General features: G+C 34.2%; 2 protein-coding genes across 2 annotated transcripts; one reads left to right on the top strand and one right to left on the bottom strand.

The window, feature by feature from the left end:
* The first annotated feature begins 2,811 nt into the window (after positions 1-2,811).
* On the top strand, positions 2,812-4,480 carry LOC117920151 (DNA topoisomerase 6 subunit A). The gene has a single exon (XM_034837519.1). The coding sequence runs from the start codon at positions 2,908-2,910 to the stop codon at positions 4,168-4,170; it is 1,263 nt and encodes a 420-aa protein (XP_034693410.1). The 5' UTR covers positions 2,812-2,907; the 3' UTR covers positions 4,171-4,480.
* Positions 4,481-4,737: 257 nt separating this feature from the next.
* On the bottom strand, positions 4,738-13,942 carry LOC117920150 (pentatricopeptide repeat-containing protein At5g02830, chloroplastic). Its single transcript, XM_034837518.1, has 12 exons — positions 13,350-13,942; positions 12,651-12,738; positions 11,995-12,199; positions 11,114-11,221; positions 10,414-10,578; positions 9,661-10,245; positions 8,609-8,674; positions 8,387-8,467; positions 8,085-8,182; positions 6,024-6,234; positions 5,707-5,767; positions 4,738-5,257 (listed from the first exon to the last, which is right to left on the bottom strand). Exons 1-12 carry the CDS (start codon positions 13,861-13,863, stop codon positions 4,911-4,913), a joined length of 2,529 nt encoding a protein of 842 aa, XP_034693409.1. The 5' UTR covers positions 13,864-13,942; the 3' UTR covers positions 4,738-4,910.
* Between the last annotated feature and the right edge of the window lie 1,867 nt (positions 13,943-15,809).

The following is a 15,809-nucleotide window of genomic DNA, read 5'->3' as shown; positions in this document are numbered from 1 at the left end:
TTTATTAAAATTAAAAAACTTATTCTCAAATTTATTTACACCAATTATAATTTTTGTTAACTTTTAGTAGATAAATATGAACGTGGAATATGATATAATTTTTATACCATTTAAAAATAATTATTGATTTCCTAATGCAATTAAAAAAAATTATAAGATTAAAAAAATTATATGATATAATAAATTAAAAACTATTCAAATGTAAATATAATCTATTTACCATATATTCATATCAGAAGTTGATCATCATATAAATGTATCATATACAAACCATATTATTATTTGATATTTCATATAAATTACCAAATATTAAATTTGATGTTGTACATAAATTATAAAATTTACAAGTTTTTTTCTAATGTATAAATTATCAATTACTAAATATTACTTTACCAAATATTAAATGTGATGCTACATATAAATTACCAAATATTAAATTTGATGTTGCATTATAAAGTATAAAATTACAAGTTTACCAAATATGGTTCTCCCTATCCCAATAACCACTAGCAAATCCTCAAACCCAAAGCTCTCCCAAATCCCAATCACAATCGAGGGTTGTAGGAATCTTGCATGGTCCATCAATTGTAGTGAGGTAAGGGAGCCCTCATCCCCTGATCTCTCATCTTAATAGACTTCGAAGGAGGTAACAGTTGGGTTAAACGAGAATAGTTATTCTTCTTTGATGAGAATCAACAAGCATTTAAGGATCTATTGCATGTTCCAGTTAGGCTTATTACTAAAGCAATATCTAAAAAGTTCAAAGAAGCACTTAATGGGCTAATTCAAGAGATTTGGGTTGATTCTAACGCGGAACATTCCAAGCTTGGCCCAAATGAAGATGAAGGTGTAATAAATTTAATCCAAGCTATTGAGGGCTAATCTGGCTTGATTGGGCGTGATTTATAGCGTAGATTAATGACTGATTGACTTTCCAACCTCATATCAGTTAATAAACATTTTTTCTATTTTAGAGCTTCTAATTTCAGGCCAAATCTACCTTAATTTTAGGCTTTTATTATTTAGAACTTTTTTTAAAACTATTTTCCTATGTTGGATATGCTAATTTCAAACCAAATCAACTTTTATTTAGGGTTTTAATATTTAGTAAGTTTTTTTTATGACATATAAATAGCACGCATAAAATGTGAGGCTTTGCTCTTCTTTTGGTTCTTCAAGAATTGTGAACTTATTAGAGATTCTTCCTTATAACATTCAAACTTTATACCTTCGATTCATGATTCCATTGTAATCATTGGGTCCAAGTCTATTACTTATACTTTTGGTTCGCGTTTCACTTATAAATGTTGGGTTAGGGTTCTATCAAAAATCTATATTTTAGCTTTCTTGGGCAATTATTTCAATACTGTTTGTTGGGTCTCAAAGCGTGTCGATTGAGGTTTGCATCATTCTTCTTTTTTAATCTTCATGGTGGACAAGATTGATAGTTTGAAATTGGGATTTGAGAATCTCATAATCGTACTTGTTATTACGACCTTGCCCTTCAAAGCGCCGCACGGTCGTCGACACCTTTCATACCCACAACCATTCACTCACGCCAAGACCACCATAGTCAACCAACATGGTTGCCATCTTTATCCTTCATTTATTGTTGCTGAATGAGAAACCACATGTAGGGAAACACAAAAAAAAAAAGAGAATAAAATACGGAGAACAACTCTTTCTTGAACAGTGAAGAAAACAACCAAAACAACTTTTTTTTTTGTTCTTTGAAAAAAGGCCTCTCGAGAACACATAAAATACAAAAAACAAAAATCACCCCATTTCCCAAACATGTTTTAGTGTGTTTTTTTTTTTAAATAACAAAAAATAGTTTTTGAAAACAACAACTAAATAGGCCCTTATTTACTTTTTGGTGATATATGATATTAAATATCAAATGAAACTTAAAAAGAAATATTATTAAAGTTAAAAATTAAGCAAAACTTAATAATAATATATAAAATTTGAAATACATTTATAATGCATTTCATAATAATTTTAGAAAACGTTTATAGTATTTTGAATATTCGAAATAAAAAAAATTTAATTGTTATAAATGTTAAAAACGTTTTCGATCATCACCAAACGAATTCTTCATACTCAAAAGGGATATGCCTAGTTTGAAATTACTTTAATTTGACAAATTTACATTATTTTTAAAAAAAGGAAAGGGAACCATAATTAAAATTTTGATTGAAGAATTTATTTCATGATAAGAACATGGAATAAGAATGGAGCTAAATTATTTTTATTTACGATAAATAAAAGGGAATAAAAATGTAAAGTTTACTTGTGATAAAGGAAATGAAAAGAGAATAAGTTCATTCCTTTTGAAGTATTTATTTATGATAGATGAAAGATAATGGAATATATAATTTTACTATAATATCCTTATTTAATTTATTTGAAATAACTTATAATTATGATTAATATTTTTTATTGTCCTTTAAATGGATTTTAGAAATAAAAATTATTATTTTTCTAAATATTTTATATGTAATTTAAAATATTCAAATGTTTAAATATTTATTATACATTTAGTTATAAATATTTATTTTAATAAAAATATTATCATATTATTTAAATATATGATAATTATTTTAATGATAAAGTCATTATTGTAGATAATAGAAAACTGTTGTAGTTGCCAAACACGCCCTGGTACTTTTCCTCGCAAATTAGCGGGAGTGTTTAAGTTTGAAGCCACCCAGGCAACACGCCTCTAGCTAAACACTTAACATTAAAACGCCGTCGTTTTGGGACTTTCATAACTAGTACATCAAAGCCCTAAAATCTAAAACCGACTCACATCAGTGAATCTCGGATTCTCTCAGCTCCTTTCCCTCCTGCTCCTCGCGCTGCCCTGATACACGCCCGCTGCCGCCGTCTCGGTCGGAGGAATTCATGGCCGATAAGAAAAAACGGCGTCGTACAGATCCCTCCGACTCTGATCAACAGCACCTCCCCTTCAGGAACAGTCTGAAATCCGACGAAATAATACTCCAGACCCTGAAAGACCTCTGCAGCAGCAGTAGTAGCGATGGTGCCACCGGTACTTTAACCCTCTCTGACCTTGGCCTTGCCTCCACATGCCGCGAAGTCGCCGACCTCTCACTCTCCTCCGTTCAATCTACTATCGAAACCCTTATCCTCCGCCTCACCCACTCCATTCTGTCTGGCCAAGGCTTCTCCTTCTCCGTTCCTTCACGCTCCTCCGCCAACCAACTCTACGTCCCTGAGCTCGATCGCATTGTCCTCAAGGATAAGTCATCTCTCCGCCCCTTCGCCAACGTATCGACTGTCCGCAAATCCGCCGTCACTACCCGAATTCTCCAGCTCATTCACCAGTTGTGCACCAAGAATATCCACGTCACCAAGCGTGACCTTTTCTACACCGATGTCAAGCTCTTTCAAGACCAAACACAATCCGATTCGGTTCTTGACGATGTTTCTTGTATGCTTGGGTGCACCAGGTCGAGCCTCAATGTTATCGCATCTGAAAAAGGGGTTGTTGTGGGGAGGCTTATTTTTAGCGACAATGGCGATATGATTGATTGTACAAAGATGGGTATGGGTGGAAAAGCCATTCCCCCAAATATTGATCGAGTTGGGGATATGCAGAGTGATGCGTTGTTTATTTTGCTTGTGGAGAAGGATGCTGCATACATTAGACTGGCAGAAGATCGATTTTACAACAGGTTTCCATGTATTATTGTTACTGCCAAAGGGCAACCTGATGTGGCAACCAGGTTGTTCTTGAGGAAGATGAAGACGGAGTTGAAATTACCTGTTCTTGCCCTTGTCGACAGTGATCCATATGGATTGAAGATTTTATCGGTCTATGGGTGTGGGTCGAAGAATATGAGCTATGACAGTGCAAATTTGACAACCCCAGATATAAAGTGGCTGGGAATTAGGCCCAGTGATTTGGATAAGTATAGCATACCTGAACAATGCAGATTGCCGATGACAGAGCAGGATATTAAGACTGGAAAGGATTTGTTGGAAGAGGATTTTGTGAAGAAGAATCCGGGGTGGGTGGAGGAGTTGAACTTGATGGTGAAGACGAAGCAAAAGGCTGAGATTCAGGCTTTGAGCACTTTTGGGTTCCAGTACTTGTCTGAGGTTTATTTGCCACTAAAGCTGCAGCAACAAGATTGGCTGTGAGTGCGGAGGATTGAATGAATAGGGCTACGTTAATGACAAACACACCATTTCTTGTTCTAGATTCAGGCATAAGGCCTGGAAAGATGTTTGTTGATGCTCAATTTTCATGTATCCTTTTACTTCATTGTTGGCGGAATATTTAGATTCCAGAATGATGAATCTTCCCATGGTATTGGAATTTCTACTAGGACCAGAAGGAATATGAAAAATTTCACTATATTGATCAATCTTAATCTTTGCGTCTTAGGTATGCATACAGCATATATATGTAAGGTTGCGATTGTTTTTATTTAGTTGTTCGTTTTTCCTTGGTTTTTTGAAGTCTTAAAGCAATTCCCTGACTCTTTAAGATGATTTTAACTGATCCTGTATTTGAGAAAAGTTTTGTACTGCATTTCAAAAACAAAGGTACCATTGTGCCATTAACTAGTAGTAGCTGAAGAGTCATTGAGTTATGTTCTATTCAAGCTGCAATACCTTTGGCATTGATGAGGACATGCTGCGATCACCCTAGAAAAATCAGGGCTTAGAAGCAACAGAAAAACTAAAGCAGAAGAGAGGAACAAATGAGTAAAAGCTATTTGCATTCTATAATTTTTCAGACATGTGGTGATGGCCTTTATGTTTTTGTATACATGGCATCTGTTGATACAAAAAAATTTACAATGCAGTGGCTTATCATTCTTTGGAAAGGAACATTAAAATCATATACAAAATTGAGCATTGGTACATGGTAATTGTTACCCCCTCGTGGCACCCACTCTCCTCTGTAACCAATGATCTAACGATTTCCTTGTGACTTTAAACCTTTGCAAAACTGCAGGTCTCCTGGTAGAAGATTCTAACTCGGTCGGTAACCTATTCCTTCCTAAAGCTTCTTGCCAGTCTGGATCTGAACCAGGAGGGCCTCCCAAATTGATACGTTTATCAAGTGCAATTTTAGGTCCTGCAAAAGCAACCTCAAGCCCCAGTTCATCCTGCAGAAGTTTAATGATTGCACCTTTCACTTGGGATTCATGTTCGACTAGATTTGCATCTACTTTCTTAATCCCCAAGATAATCAGTATGTCATCTTTTATTGGATGCCCTGCAACCACAAAATAACATTGAAATGCTGAATAGATGACAAATGCGATGCAACAAAAATGTGCCCGTGTATGCTGGGTTGAGTTGATCACATGATGCAAGAAGTGTGCATGCATTTATCTATGTATGTCCATGCAAAAGAAGTATGACCACAAGGATGTGTGGATTGTACCAGATACAAAACTTCCAGACACAATCTCTATTTGCCCCAATACCAATCACAGAAGGATGTGGAAATTTTATCAAATTTAATAAATGCATCCGGTCACCTAAATACCCTTCTGCCCCCAAGGTTTAATGTGTTTTTATAACTTCATGGTTTTCAACTTGTTATGTGAAAATGTAGAATTGCAATGCTTCCAAATTTTAGTGAGATAAATTTCTATATAAGAAAGGTTATAAGAATAACTATTCATACCTAGTATGTTTGAAAAAAAAAACTATTCATACCTAGTATGTAGTTCTCCTTGATCATTCGAAGAACTGCAAGGACGACAATCCGAGCTTCAACCTGTCAAGACATAATAAGGAAAATTAGATATAAAGCAACAATAAGGAGATGCGGTAATATTGGTTTTACCAAACTACAAGAAATAGTGAATGAATTATGGATAGAAAGGATGCTAAGATTATGTCATACAGATGAAATACCGATAAACCATGAGTAATCAATACCAAATGTAACTATATTGACAAAATGCTTGCCCTCAAGTGTGCCTGTAAAACTTGCCAATGCTCTTTATGTTTTTTGTTGTTATTAAACATACCTGTGTAAGGCCCTGAAGGTCAATTGCTAGGCTTTCAGCCACACTCTTTTGCAAGTGTGCAGCAACTTTTTCAAGAAGCAAACTTTGAGGTCTCCCCCAGTCAGCTCTGTTGACTGAACTAAACTTGCTTTGATTCAGATTGTTATCTTGTATCACCCCTTCACACCACTCCTCAATTAGTTCTTTGAGGTAGTAGTCATTGGATTTGTACCTAAAACATGCATGATTAAAATCACAAAGAAATTACAATCAGATCCAAGTTCCAAGGAGAACATGTTGCTTACAACTCCTGTTCCCTCAACACCAAAGGCAAAACCAAGTACATGCAGTTGGACACAGGTGCTTGTATGCATGTGCATTATTTTTGTTTCATTTTATCCCAATATACACATGGGCACATCACACAAGAGCGACTTTATATGCATGACCAAAGAAAAAAAAGGTGAATACAAAGAGAGATGAGAGATCTCAAGAAGCAAAAGAACCAGGAACAAAAACCAGCAAAAATGCACAATCACCAAGGACCTAATATCAAGTACAACCTAATATTACATTAGCGACCTCCTTTTCACTCAGGTTGTATAAGCTAAAATCCATTCCATGGTATGAACTTCAAAATACTTGAGCTCATAAGTGTTCGACCAAGTTCCCAATGCTTGAATTAGGCAAAGTTCAAAATACTCCATGGCCTCAAAAAGTTTTCTATCAAGCAGGAAATAGTGGAGAATTCTTTTACATGATCCTTGGTCCACAACAATTCAGCGTGGCTTTGTCTAGACTCTAGATCAATGATATCCTTCACAAGTAACACCTATGACATCACTGAGCACAAAGCTACAAGAGTATTATTAGGGTTAGCAATGGGGTGGTTAAGGAGGGTTGCTCCCATCCCGACCCTATCCCATTTATATAAACCTAATTTCATCCTCATCCCAATAAAAAATTTAAACGGGCTAAGGTGGGGTGGGTATAAGAATTTTCCATATCCACCCTCCCCATTTATTTATTTATTTTTTATTATTAAAATTTTTAATTATATTAAAAATAAACACATTTTATAAATAAATAAATATTACAACTTTTTACAATTAATTTCATTAGAGAAGGAGATTTTTTAAAATTATTTTATATGCATTAAAAAAGAGAAAATGAAAGAAAAAAATAGATTAAACTATTCTAAAATTTAATAATATAACAGGGCAAGGCGGAACAAGGCAATGTCTAAACCTGCCTCAAACCCATTCCAAGTGTCTTTTCTTTTTAAAGAAAAAAATCTTGAACTCATCCCTAACTCATTTGTCTTTATTCCAAACCTATCCTATTAAGGGCGAGACGGGTATCCTAAAAAAGCTACCCTATTGTCAGCCATAATTATTATACAGTTAATCTAACAAAAGTTTGATGGGCCAATATATCGTGAAACATGCAAATCACACCATCTTGGAAGTTAAAATGTCACAATCAAACTAGGATGTAGTTATACAAGTTCCTGGTAGAATATCATCATACACGCTCCTTAATTGATGGGATGGGCTTGATTGTGCATAGTGACTTTTGAGGTGCAAGTTTCCATGAAATTTCACAATAGAAAGATGGAACAACTAACATTGCAACACTCAAGCTATCAGAGTTGACAATTGTTTGAAGAGGACAGGATGGGATAGAAACTAATTAGAAACTTTTCGGATGAACAAATACTTATGATTTGTGACAAGTGATAATCAAATAATCATTGCACTCGAGGATTACTCCTAAACAAACTGATATAGCATATAGATGCATTACCTTATGAAGCAAAACAAATATGGTACAAAGAAAAAGGACAATTGAAAAACATTTGTCGGGAATTTCATATATACTAGGAAGGATGCAGATGCCTTTCATATTTTTGGGGGTTGCAGTGGGGGTGGGGAGTTGGTTTTGCTCACCCAGAGAAACTTATATTGTAGCTATCACTTAGCATTCCTACCTTGCTTGGGAAGCACTTTGAATGCCACAAAAGTACTGCTCATTTGGCAATGATAAGTAAAATGGAAAAAAATTTGTACAAATTCAACATACCCTGCTTTCCGCATATGCTGATATATAGCCAGGCACTGTTGTACTTCATGTAAGGAACCATATCTACTTCGAGCTCTTAAAAGTGTATTATAGGTCACCTGAAATAACAACTTACATGTTGGTTTCTGTGGACACAACTCAGAGCAGCCTCATCCATATGCAAGTTAAATTGGCCTAGGACCCAATTGATTTATGACATGATATCTTTGAAGTCATACTTAATGCACAACTCAACTTGTCTTATTGTTACAATGAAACAAGATGTGGGAATGAAATCACAGATATTCACTTCTGCCACTTACCAAATTTGGTTGTATCTGATATCGTTTCATTTCTGCAAATAATGAGAACGCTATCTTCAAATTTTTACTCTCCACGCAGTACTGCAACCAAAGGCAAAATGCATCAGCACCTGGGTCAAATTAGTTAGAGATCTATGTAATTTAGCTTCTCATGGAGCTTGCACTGGTTGAAAACATTGATTATAAATCAATCAAATGCAGTGTAATGAGAAAGCTTTGAACCTTGATAGCTGTTGTATATGCAACAACATCTGGTTTAATTCCTGCCTCACGCATAGTTTTCAAAATCTGCACAGTTACAAGGAGGTAAAAGGTAGAGCCATGAAATGAATAACAAGTACTCTAGCCTATCTAAATTCAGGGGCTATCAAGTGCAGCAAATCATAATTATACTTTCCAGAGAAAATAAAATGTTAGAAGTTAAACCATGGAAAGACAGTAGTACAGTAAAGATGGAGTGGAAAATAGGGAAAAGCCAAAAAAATCTTCACTTCTTCTCAATTTGAAAGCAGCCTGACTACGAGGGGTACAAGGATGTTGCACTAATACACCTCTCAATTTGTCCCTTGTTTGATAGTTGGTGTTTGTTTCTTTACAAGAAGGGAACCTACTTTCTTTGGCTCTCCTTGTGGGTGACCTAGTGAAAATGAAAATGATTGCTCTCAAGTACCTCCCAGACAACAATATTCATAATGCGCTCAGTTCTGAGTTGAACTTTTACTAAAATGACCATTTGATCATCCAAGTCCTACATATTCTAATCCTTCTGGAGCTAATACATTTCTCCATATTCTAAATTTAACATTTAACCCTTTTTTTGATCTTGTAAACTAGAGCCATTTCATCAGTAAACAGCATACACTGTGGGACCTCTTCCTGAATATGTTGAGAATCTTCATCCACAACCACTACCAAATTTGGGTTAATTTTCACCCTTGGTCCAAGCATATTGTGAATGGAATGCCCTGATCTATCCTCCAATTGTTTCTCATGCTACTAACACTAGTTCCAGGTTAATCTTATCACATATGCTGTACGAAGGGAATCAGAAATGCAGGAAGAGGTCAAAGCATGCAAAGTAGTACTAACATTGCAATTTCAAATATAATTAATGTGTTTCTAGTGAGATATGCCAATCATGATACATGAAAATATAGTTTCTACAGTTAAAACTCTGCTGTGATGCTATGAAAATAGCATTTTAACTGCTTTTGCATTATCTCTGATATCAACTATCATTACTAGAAATGACTGAAGATTTTAGTGTATCTTACCCTCACAGCACCCACTATATTGCCCGTGCCTCCACAAATGTCCATCAAAATTGACCAACTTATATGGTTAGGAGAAAGACCTGCGGTCTTCATCTCATCCATTAAAGCTTTTGCCCTGTAGTAATCAGTCCCGCAGGCCTTCATCAAAATATTATATGTTGTGGTTGTAGGGGTAAAGGGAAAGCTCTTAGAAAAGCTCAAATGATGTGAATTAGATAAGCAGTTTGGCATACTAGTAATACAATTCTGATGTTTAAGCTCCACACCAACTGTATTGCCATTTCCAGTACCACCAGAAATCTCCTGGAATCTACTATCTTTCCAGGACTGGAAAAGACGAAAAGCCCTGTCATACTGGCAAGCCTCAACACAGGCATGCAGAAGGATGTTGTAACACTGTGAATTAGGTTCACAACCAGCCAGAAGCATCTCTTCAAATAATTGAATGGCCTGTTCTGTGATACCTGCATTGGCACATGAACTGATCAATGCTGACCATGTAACCGTATTGGGAATGACACCAGCTGATAACATATCTTCTTTGATTTTCAGTGCCATTTGCCACAATTTAGCATCTGCAAAGACCTGGAAAATTGATGCAGACGTTATGAAGATACCATGCAAGAGAATCTCACTGGATGGGTGTCCGCTTCCACCAGAAAAAAGGATGTGAAAGCTATGCCAGAGAAAGTGGTAATGAACAGATGAATGAGGTATCAAAATTAATCTTCACATGCTACAATGAAAATTTACCTTAATAATTGTGCTGTATGTAAAAACATCCAATTTCAGCATTCCATTTGATTCCAAATTTTGAACCTCTTTATAAATTTCTTGTGCCAAATCAACTCTTCCAGCAACACAGCATGCCTTCAAAAGGATATTATAAGAAGCCATATCTGCTGCGACACCTAGATTCTGCTTATATGAAAGGAACGGGTTAAGACTACCATGTTCTTAATAATAATACACACTGCAATACTGTCAATGTACTTCGAAAAATTTTTAGCACAAGATTTATCAATTAATTGTTGGACAATAGTGAAGAAAATGATTCATACATCCGCTCTAAAGTTTCTACAGCAGATTTTAATTGGGAAAAACACTGCAACCCCCATGACATGTACAACAAACCAATTCAACTAGCAAAACAATTTATTAAATTAACTGTAAAAAAGAAGAAAGAAAGGAAAAAGGCACAAAAATACAGCGTACAAAACATTTACACTGTTATACAATTAACACTAAGAGTTTCATCGTTGTCATCAATTATCAAGCAAATGGCAAAAAAGTGCATTTTTGACAACAGCTTCATGATAATAAATCCAACCAGCAGTTTTTGAATCAGATTCAAGAATAGCTACTCTGTACTAGAAATATAAAGGAGCTAAACATATGTGTATAGTTAGTGAGTGGGTGAGAGAGAGAGAGAGAGAGAGAGAGAGAGAGTTACTTGCATATTCTTGTAGACATTGAATGTGTAACTCAAATCATGGACATTCACATTCATGAGACTGTTGAAAACATAAATATTTGGGGTGATCTTCTGAGCAAGTAACTCCTGTAGCAGGAAAAACTGTAAGAAACGAACCTAAGCAAAGGAAGCATAGAACAACTAATTATTTTGCAAAATAACACAAAATTACACATTTTGTGTATTGAGAATTTAGAATTTATCAATTTAATATATACAGTAGTAAAGAAAAATAAAAAATACAAGTAAAAAACTTCCACCAGCAGGTTAGAATGCAATTTAGGTCACCACAATTTTGATCTTCCCAAGAAACTAAAGTTCACACTCTCCTCAAGATTGAATAGTTCAAATGTTCTAATTGAACATCTTATAGAAGAGATGCATGCCTTAGCTTCCGATCAAAACAACATTCAAGTGGCCATTTTTCCAATTTCAGTACCAGATCACCCTTGCAACCTGAATAATGTTAGGCCCATCTTTCACTAAGGGCCGTTATTTACCGTCAAAACATTTATATGGTCATTATGAAGCACATTAATTCTCCCTCATTTTGAAAATATTTTAAATAAAACAACTAAATTTTATTGTTTAATTAAATAATAATTAAAAATGAGCAATTATTTAATTAAAATGAGCAATTTATATTAGAATCCTACAAATGGTTAAAATTAACTAATCAGTGGCTACCCTTGACATAATAAGATTCATTATAGCATTTAATGGTTATGTATGAACCAAATCCCAAAAAAACACTGGAGAAAAATATGCAGTAAAAAAGATTACGATTATATGAGTAAAAAGACCCTAACAAATGAAGCATTCACAATATAAAGATCTTATGAGGCAGTCAATTCAAGTACCTCATAAATGTACCTAGATTTTTGGTAGTGGCTGCAAAGACCACAAACATCAATCATTGTGCGATAGCAATACATATTAGGACCAATCAACTTCTGCTTGGATGCTTCAAATGCTGTCAAAGCAGATCCCAAGTCCCTTTTCTTTCCGAATTCATGAATTATGGTACAGAATAGGATATGTGCATGAGGATGAATGCATGCATACCTGTAAATATGATTGATATTGCATTAACCAGCGGTTAACAGACAGAAAATAAGTGAGTTTTAACTAATGATTAATGACTGGAAGAAGGAGAAAGAAGCAACACATTCGATGATAAAAAAAGTAATCTTGTGATCTAATTGAACATGTGGCATTTAGTACACAAATTAAATGAGAGAGATCGCCCATTGTCAAACGGATGGTGTAATGAAGACTAAAATTATGTCAATAATATAGTTCAACTCCAAGATGCCATAAAGAGCATTAGAAAGCCAAAAAGAACATGGAATGAAGTTCTGGAAAGAGCCATGAGTGCTGCTGGTTTAATAGAATGTATGGTCATGCATAGCCTAGAAGGGAGAAAGTAGAATTTGTATAGTTGGATATCCGATTACAAATTAAATAACCCTCCAGAAAGGCAGAAACCAACTCTTAATTAAACAATACACTGTACCTTACAGCCAAATTTGGGTTTCTTTTGTTGACACAGATCTTAATGATGTCAAGAGGTTCCAATAGTTTTTTCACTGGGAAATGAAAACCTGAAACAATATAAAATCTGTCATCTCATGCAAACCATCTCCATTGTGAAAAAACATGCCTTAATGGTAAAGGTAAATTAAACGTTTTCTCTTTCGGTTGGGGCAATATATTGAATTATATAATGTGAGAGCGAAAAATACACTATGAGACCTTAAGTTTGAATACTTGTTCTTTCTCACTGCGCCTTTTATTTCTTTAGAATAAAATAACTTGAACTAGACAGAAAACAAAACTTAAAAATAAATAAATAATTAAAAACTGAAGCACATGGGAAACCACTATCCTCACACAAACGCAAGATCAATTCAGACGATAAACTAACACACTCCCAGCTCAATTCCCTGAACTGAACCAATGACAGAAGCAATTTGAATTATTATAACTTCTCTACACCATCAATCCATACAGAAATTTACAAAATTCAATCAGAAATGAAGCAATTTGAATTATTATGACTTCTCTACACCATCAATCCATACAGCAATTTACAAAATTCAATCAGAAATGAAGCAATTTGAATTATTATAACTTTTCTACACCATCAATTCATACAGAAATTTACCAAATTCAATCAGAAATAAAAATAGAGCAAAAAAGTCAAGAAACTCACCGTCAAGAATCTCTATCAACTCGACCACTTCCTCCACTTGGCCGCAATTGAGAATGCGGCGACATTCTTTTGAAAGAAGTTCTAGAGTGGATCCATCAAACAACTCCAATGGGCAAATCCCTAGCTTGTCAACCTTCCTCAAAACTTCAACAACACAATAAACCCTCCCTTCCCGAAGAAGCCCGGAAATTCCGGCCGATACAAGCTCTACCAGCTGCGACAGCTCGACGCCCGAGAGAATTAAGGTCTCGGCCATCGTAGAGAAGTCGTCGAACCGGCCGTCTTGGACAAGCTTGGTGGCGAGGTCAGAGTAGTTGTTGAGGTCCCATCGGAGGTTGGAGAGGAGAGGGTGCCGAGAACGGAGGCTAGAGATGGGTGGAGAGAGCCTGGCGGAAGTGGAGGTGAGGAGTGAGGGTTTGGGCTTGGGTTTTGGTTTCGGCTTGGTGCGGTGGTGAGGAGGTATGGGGTCTGGAGGAAGGACTATGGAGGAGCCAAGGAGGACGAGGTCTCTCATCCTTGGCCAACCGTTAATTTTCTTTTGGTACACTGAAGCGGGTTTTATTACATGTTGCCTTTTTGGGCGGATTGGATTCGAACGGCGGGCATGTGTTTGGAGTCTTTGTACCAATTCGCAAATGTTGTCCACTGATTGATGCCCTTGACATCCAAGCCCATCTATTTGTGAAAATAGATAAAATTTTGTCCGTGTAAACATTTTCCAACGCACCATGGATATTGTTATTGATTTTTCGCTGCCTGGTCCGTGTTTAGTACAACCATATGGAACAAAAGACTCAAAATATTATATTCTGTTTAGTTTAGTCCATTTTCTTAGCAGCCAAACAGAGTAACATCCCTAAATGGCTGAATAATTAATTTTAGTAAATCAAATTTGCATGTTGGTCGTGCTGCTTCCATGAATTGAATGGCAATCTACTTCCATTACATGCAATAGCAGACCACTTGGGATCATCGGTACGCCTCTTTCTGATGGTCAAAGTCAGCAATGGCGGCCTGAAAATGGGCATTTATGGTATCCCAAAAAGGGCCATCTCACTGCCCCCATTTGGATGCGGTAATGATAGCTTACTATGCTATTTTTAGTATTTTAAAATATGTTTCATAATAATTATGAAAAGTGTTTATAATATTTTTATTATTTAAAAAATAAAAAATTTTAAGTGTTCGTAAAATTACTATCAATCACGTTCTTAAACTATAACTCACCATATTATCTCTGTTTAAAAAATATTAATTTAGGAGGCAATTAATGGAAAAGTAATTCAAGTAAACGAAAATTTCAATAATGAAAAATAATAAATCAAAAATAATATTAGGTAAAAAATGGTAAGGATTTAAAAAAGGGAAAATCATGTAAAGCTTGTCAACAAAAAAATATAGATTTTTTTAAGAACTTTTACAAAGTAATTTTGTAAATATGCACTCCAACAGTAACATAAACAAAATTTAAAATTATTCTTTACCTTTTCTTTCTTCCATTCGTTAACTACAATACCTATTTCCTCTTATAATAATTATTTTTTTTTTAAATTGACATGTGGCAATCAACCCCGTCACATCATTTTTTTTTCAATCATACTTATCAATGTTTTTAAGCTTAACATGTCTCTATCAACAAGTAATATTAATTTTTTTCCTTTTTTTTCATTTTACCTTTTGAATCTTTTATAATATGCTAGTTATACATTCTTATAATATATTTTGGATTTCATTTCACCCTTTCATCTTTTGATTTTAATTATTTATGAATATGTTAAATATAAAATAATAATAATAATAACATATAATAAATCGTTAATGAGAAAAAATTTAATATAAAAATAAATTTAACTTTTTTACTTATAGTTATGTAAATTCATGGTATTTTTGACTTTTTTCTTAAGTAAAATGTTTAATATTTTTAATTAGAGGAGATAAAAACTTAGTTGTGGTTCCACCATTTTGATTTGTTAAATTTTTAATTTATTATTATATAAAATAAAAAATAAAAATATTTCTCATAAAGAATTTATATTTAATCATTTATATTAATTTTATTAAAATTAAATTTTCTACATATTTTACCATAAACCAAAGAAGAATGATGTATCATTTTCATTACAATGATACTTTTAATACATTACTTTTTTCATAAAAGAGTGATACATTTTTTTTTTGAAAATCAAAGAAGAGTGGTATTTCATTCACATCACGGTGGTACTATTAATATATTTTAGTGTTACTTTTTTCATAAAAGAGTTGTACATTTTTTTTTCTTCAGAAAATTGTGGTATTCTCATTTTTAATGGTTATATCCATGGATGGGCAACCTCAATATGCAAAATTTTTAATTTTTAACAAAATTAAGAAAAAATAATATAAATGATTAAATATGTTTTTGTTTTTATTTTATATAAATAAACAACTTTAAATTTTAACAAAGCAAAATGTTATAAGTTA

This window comes from Vitis riparia, chromosome 8, assembly GCF_004353265.1.
Source record: "Vitis riparia cultivar Riparia Gloire de Montpellier isolate 1030 chromosome 8, EGFV_Vit.rip_1.0, whole genome shotgun sequence".
Lineage (NCBI taxonomy): Eukaryota > Viridiplantae > Streptophyta > Magnoliopsida > Vitales > Vitaceae > Vitis > Vitis riparia.
Note: the sequence above shows the minus strand (reverse complement) of the source record. Positions and strands in the feature narration are given on the sequence as shown.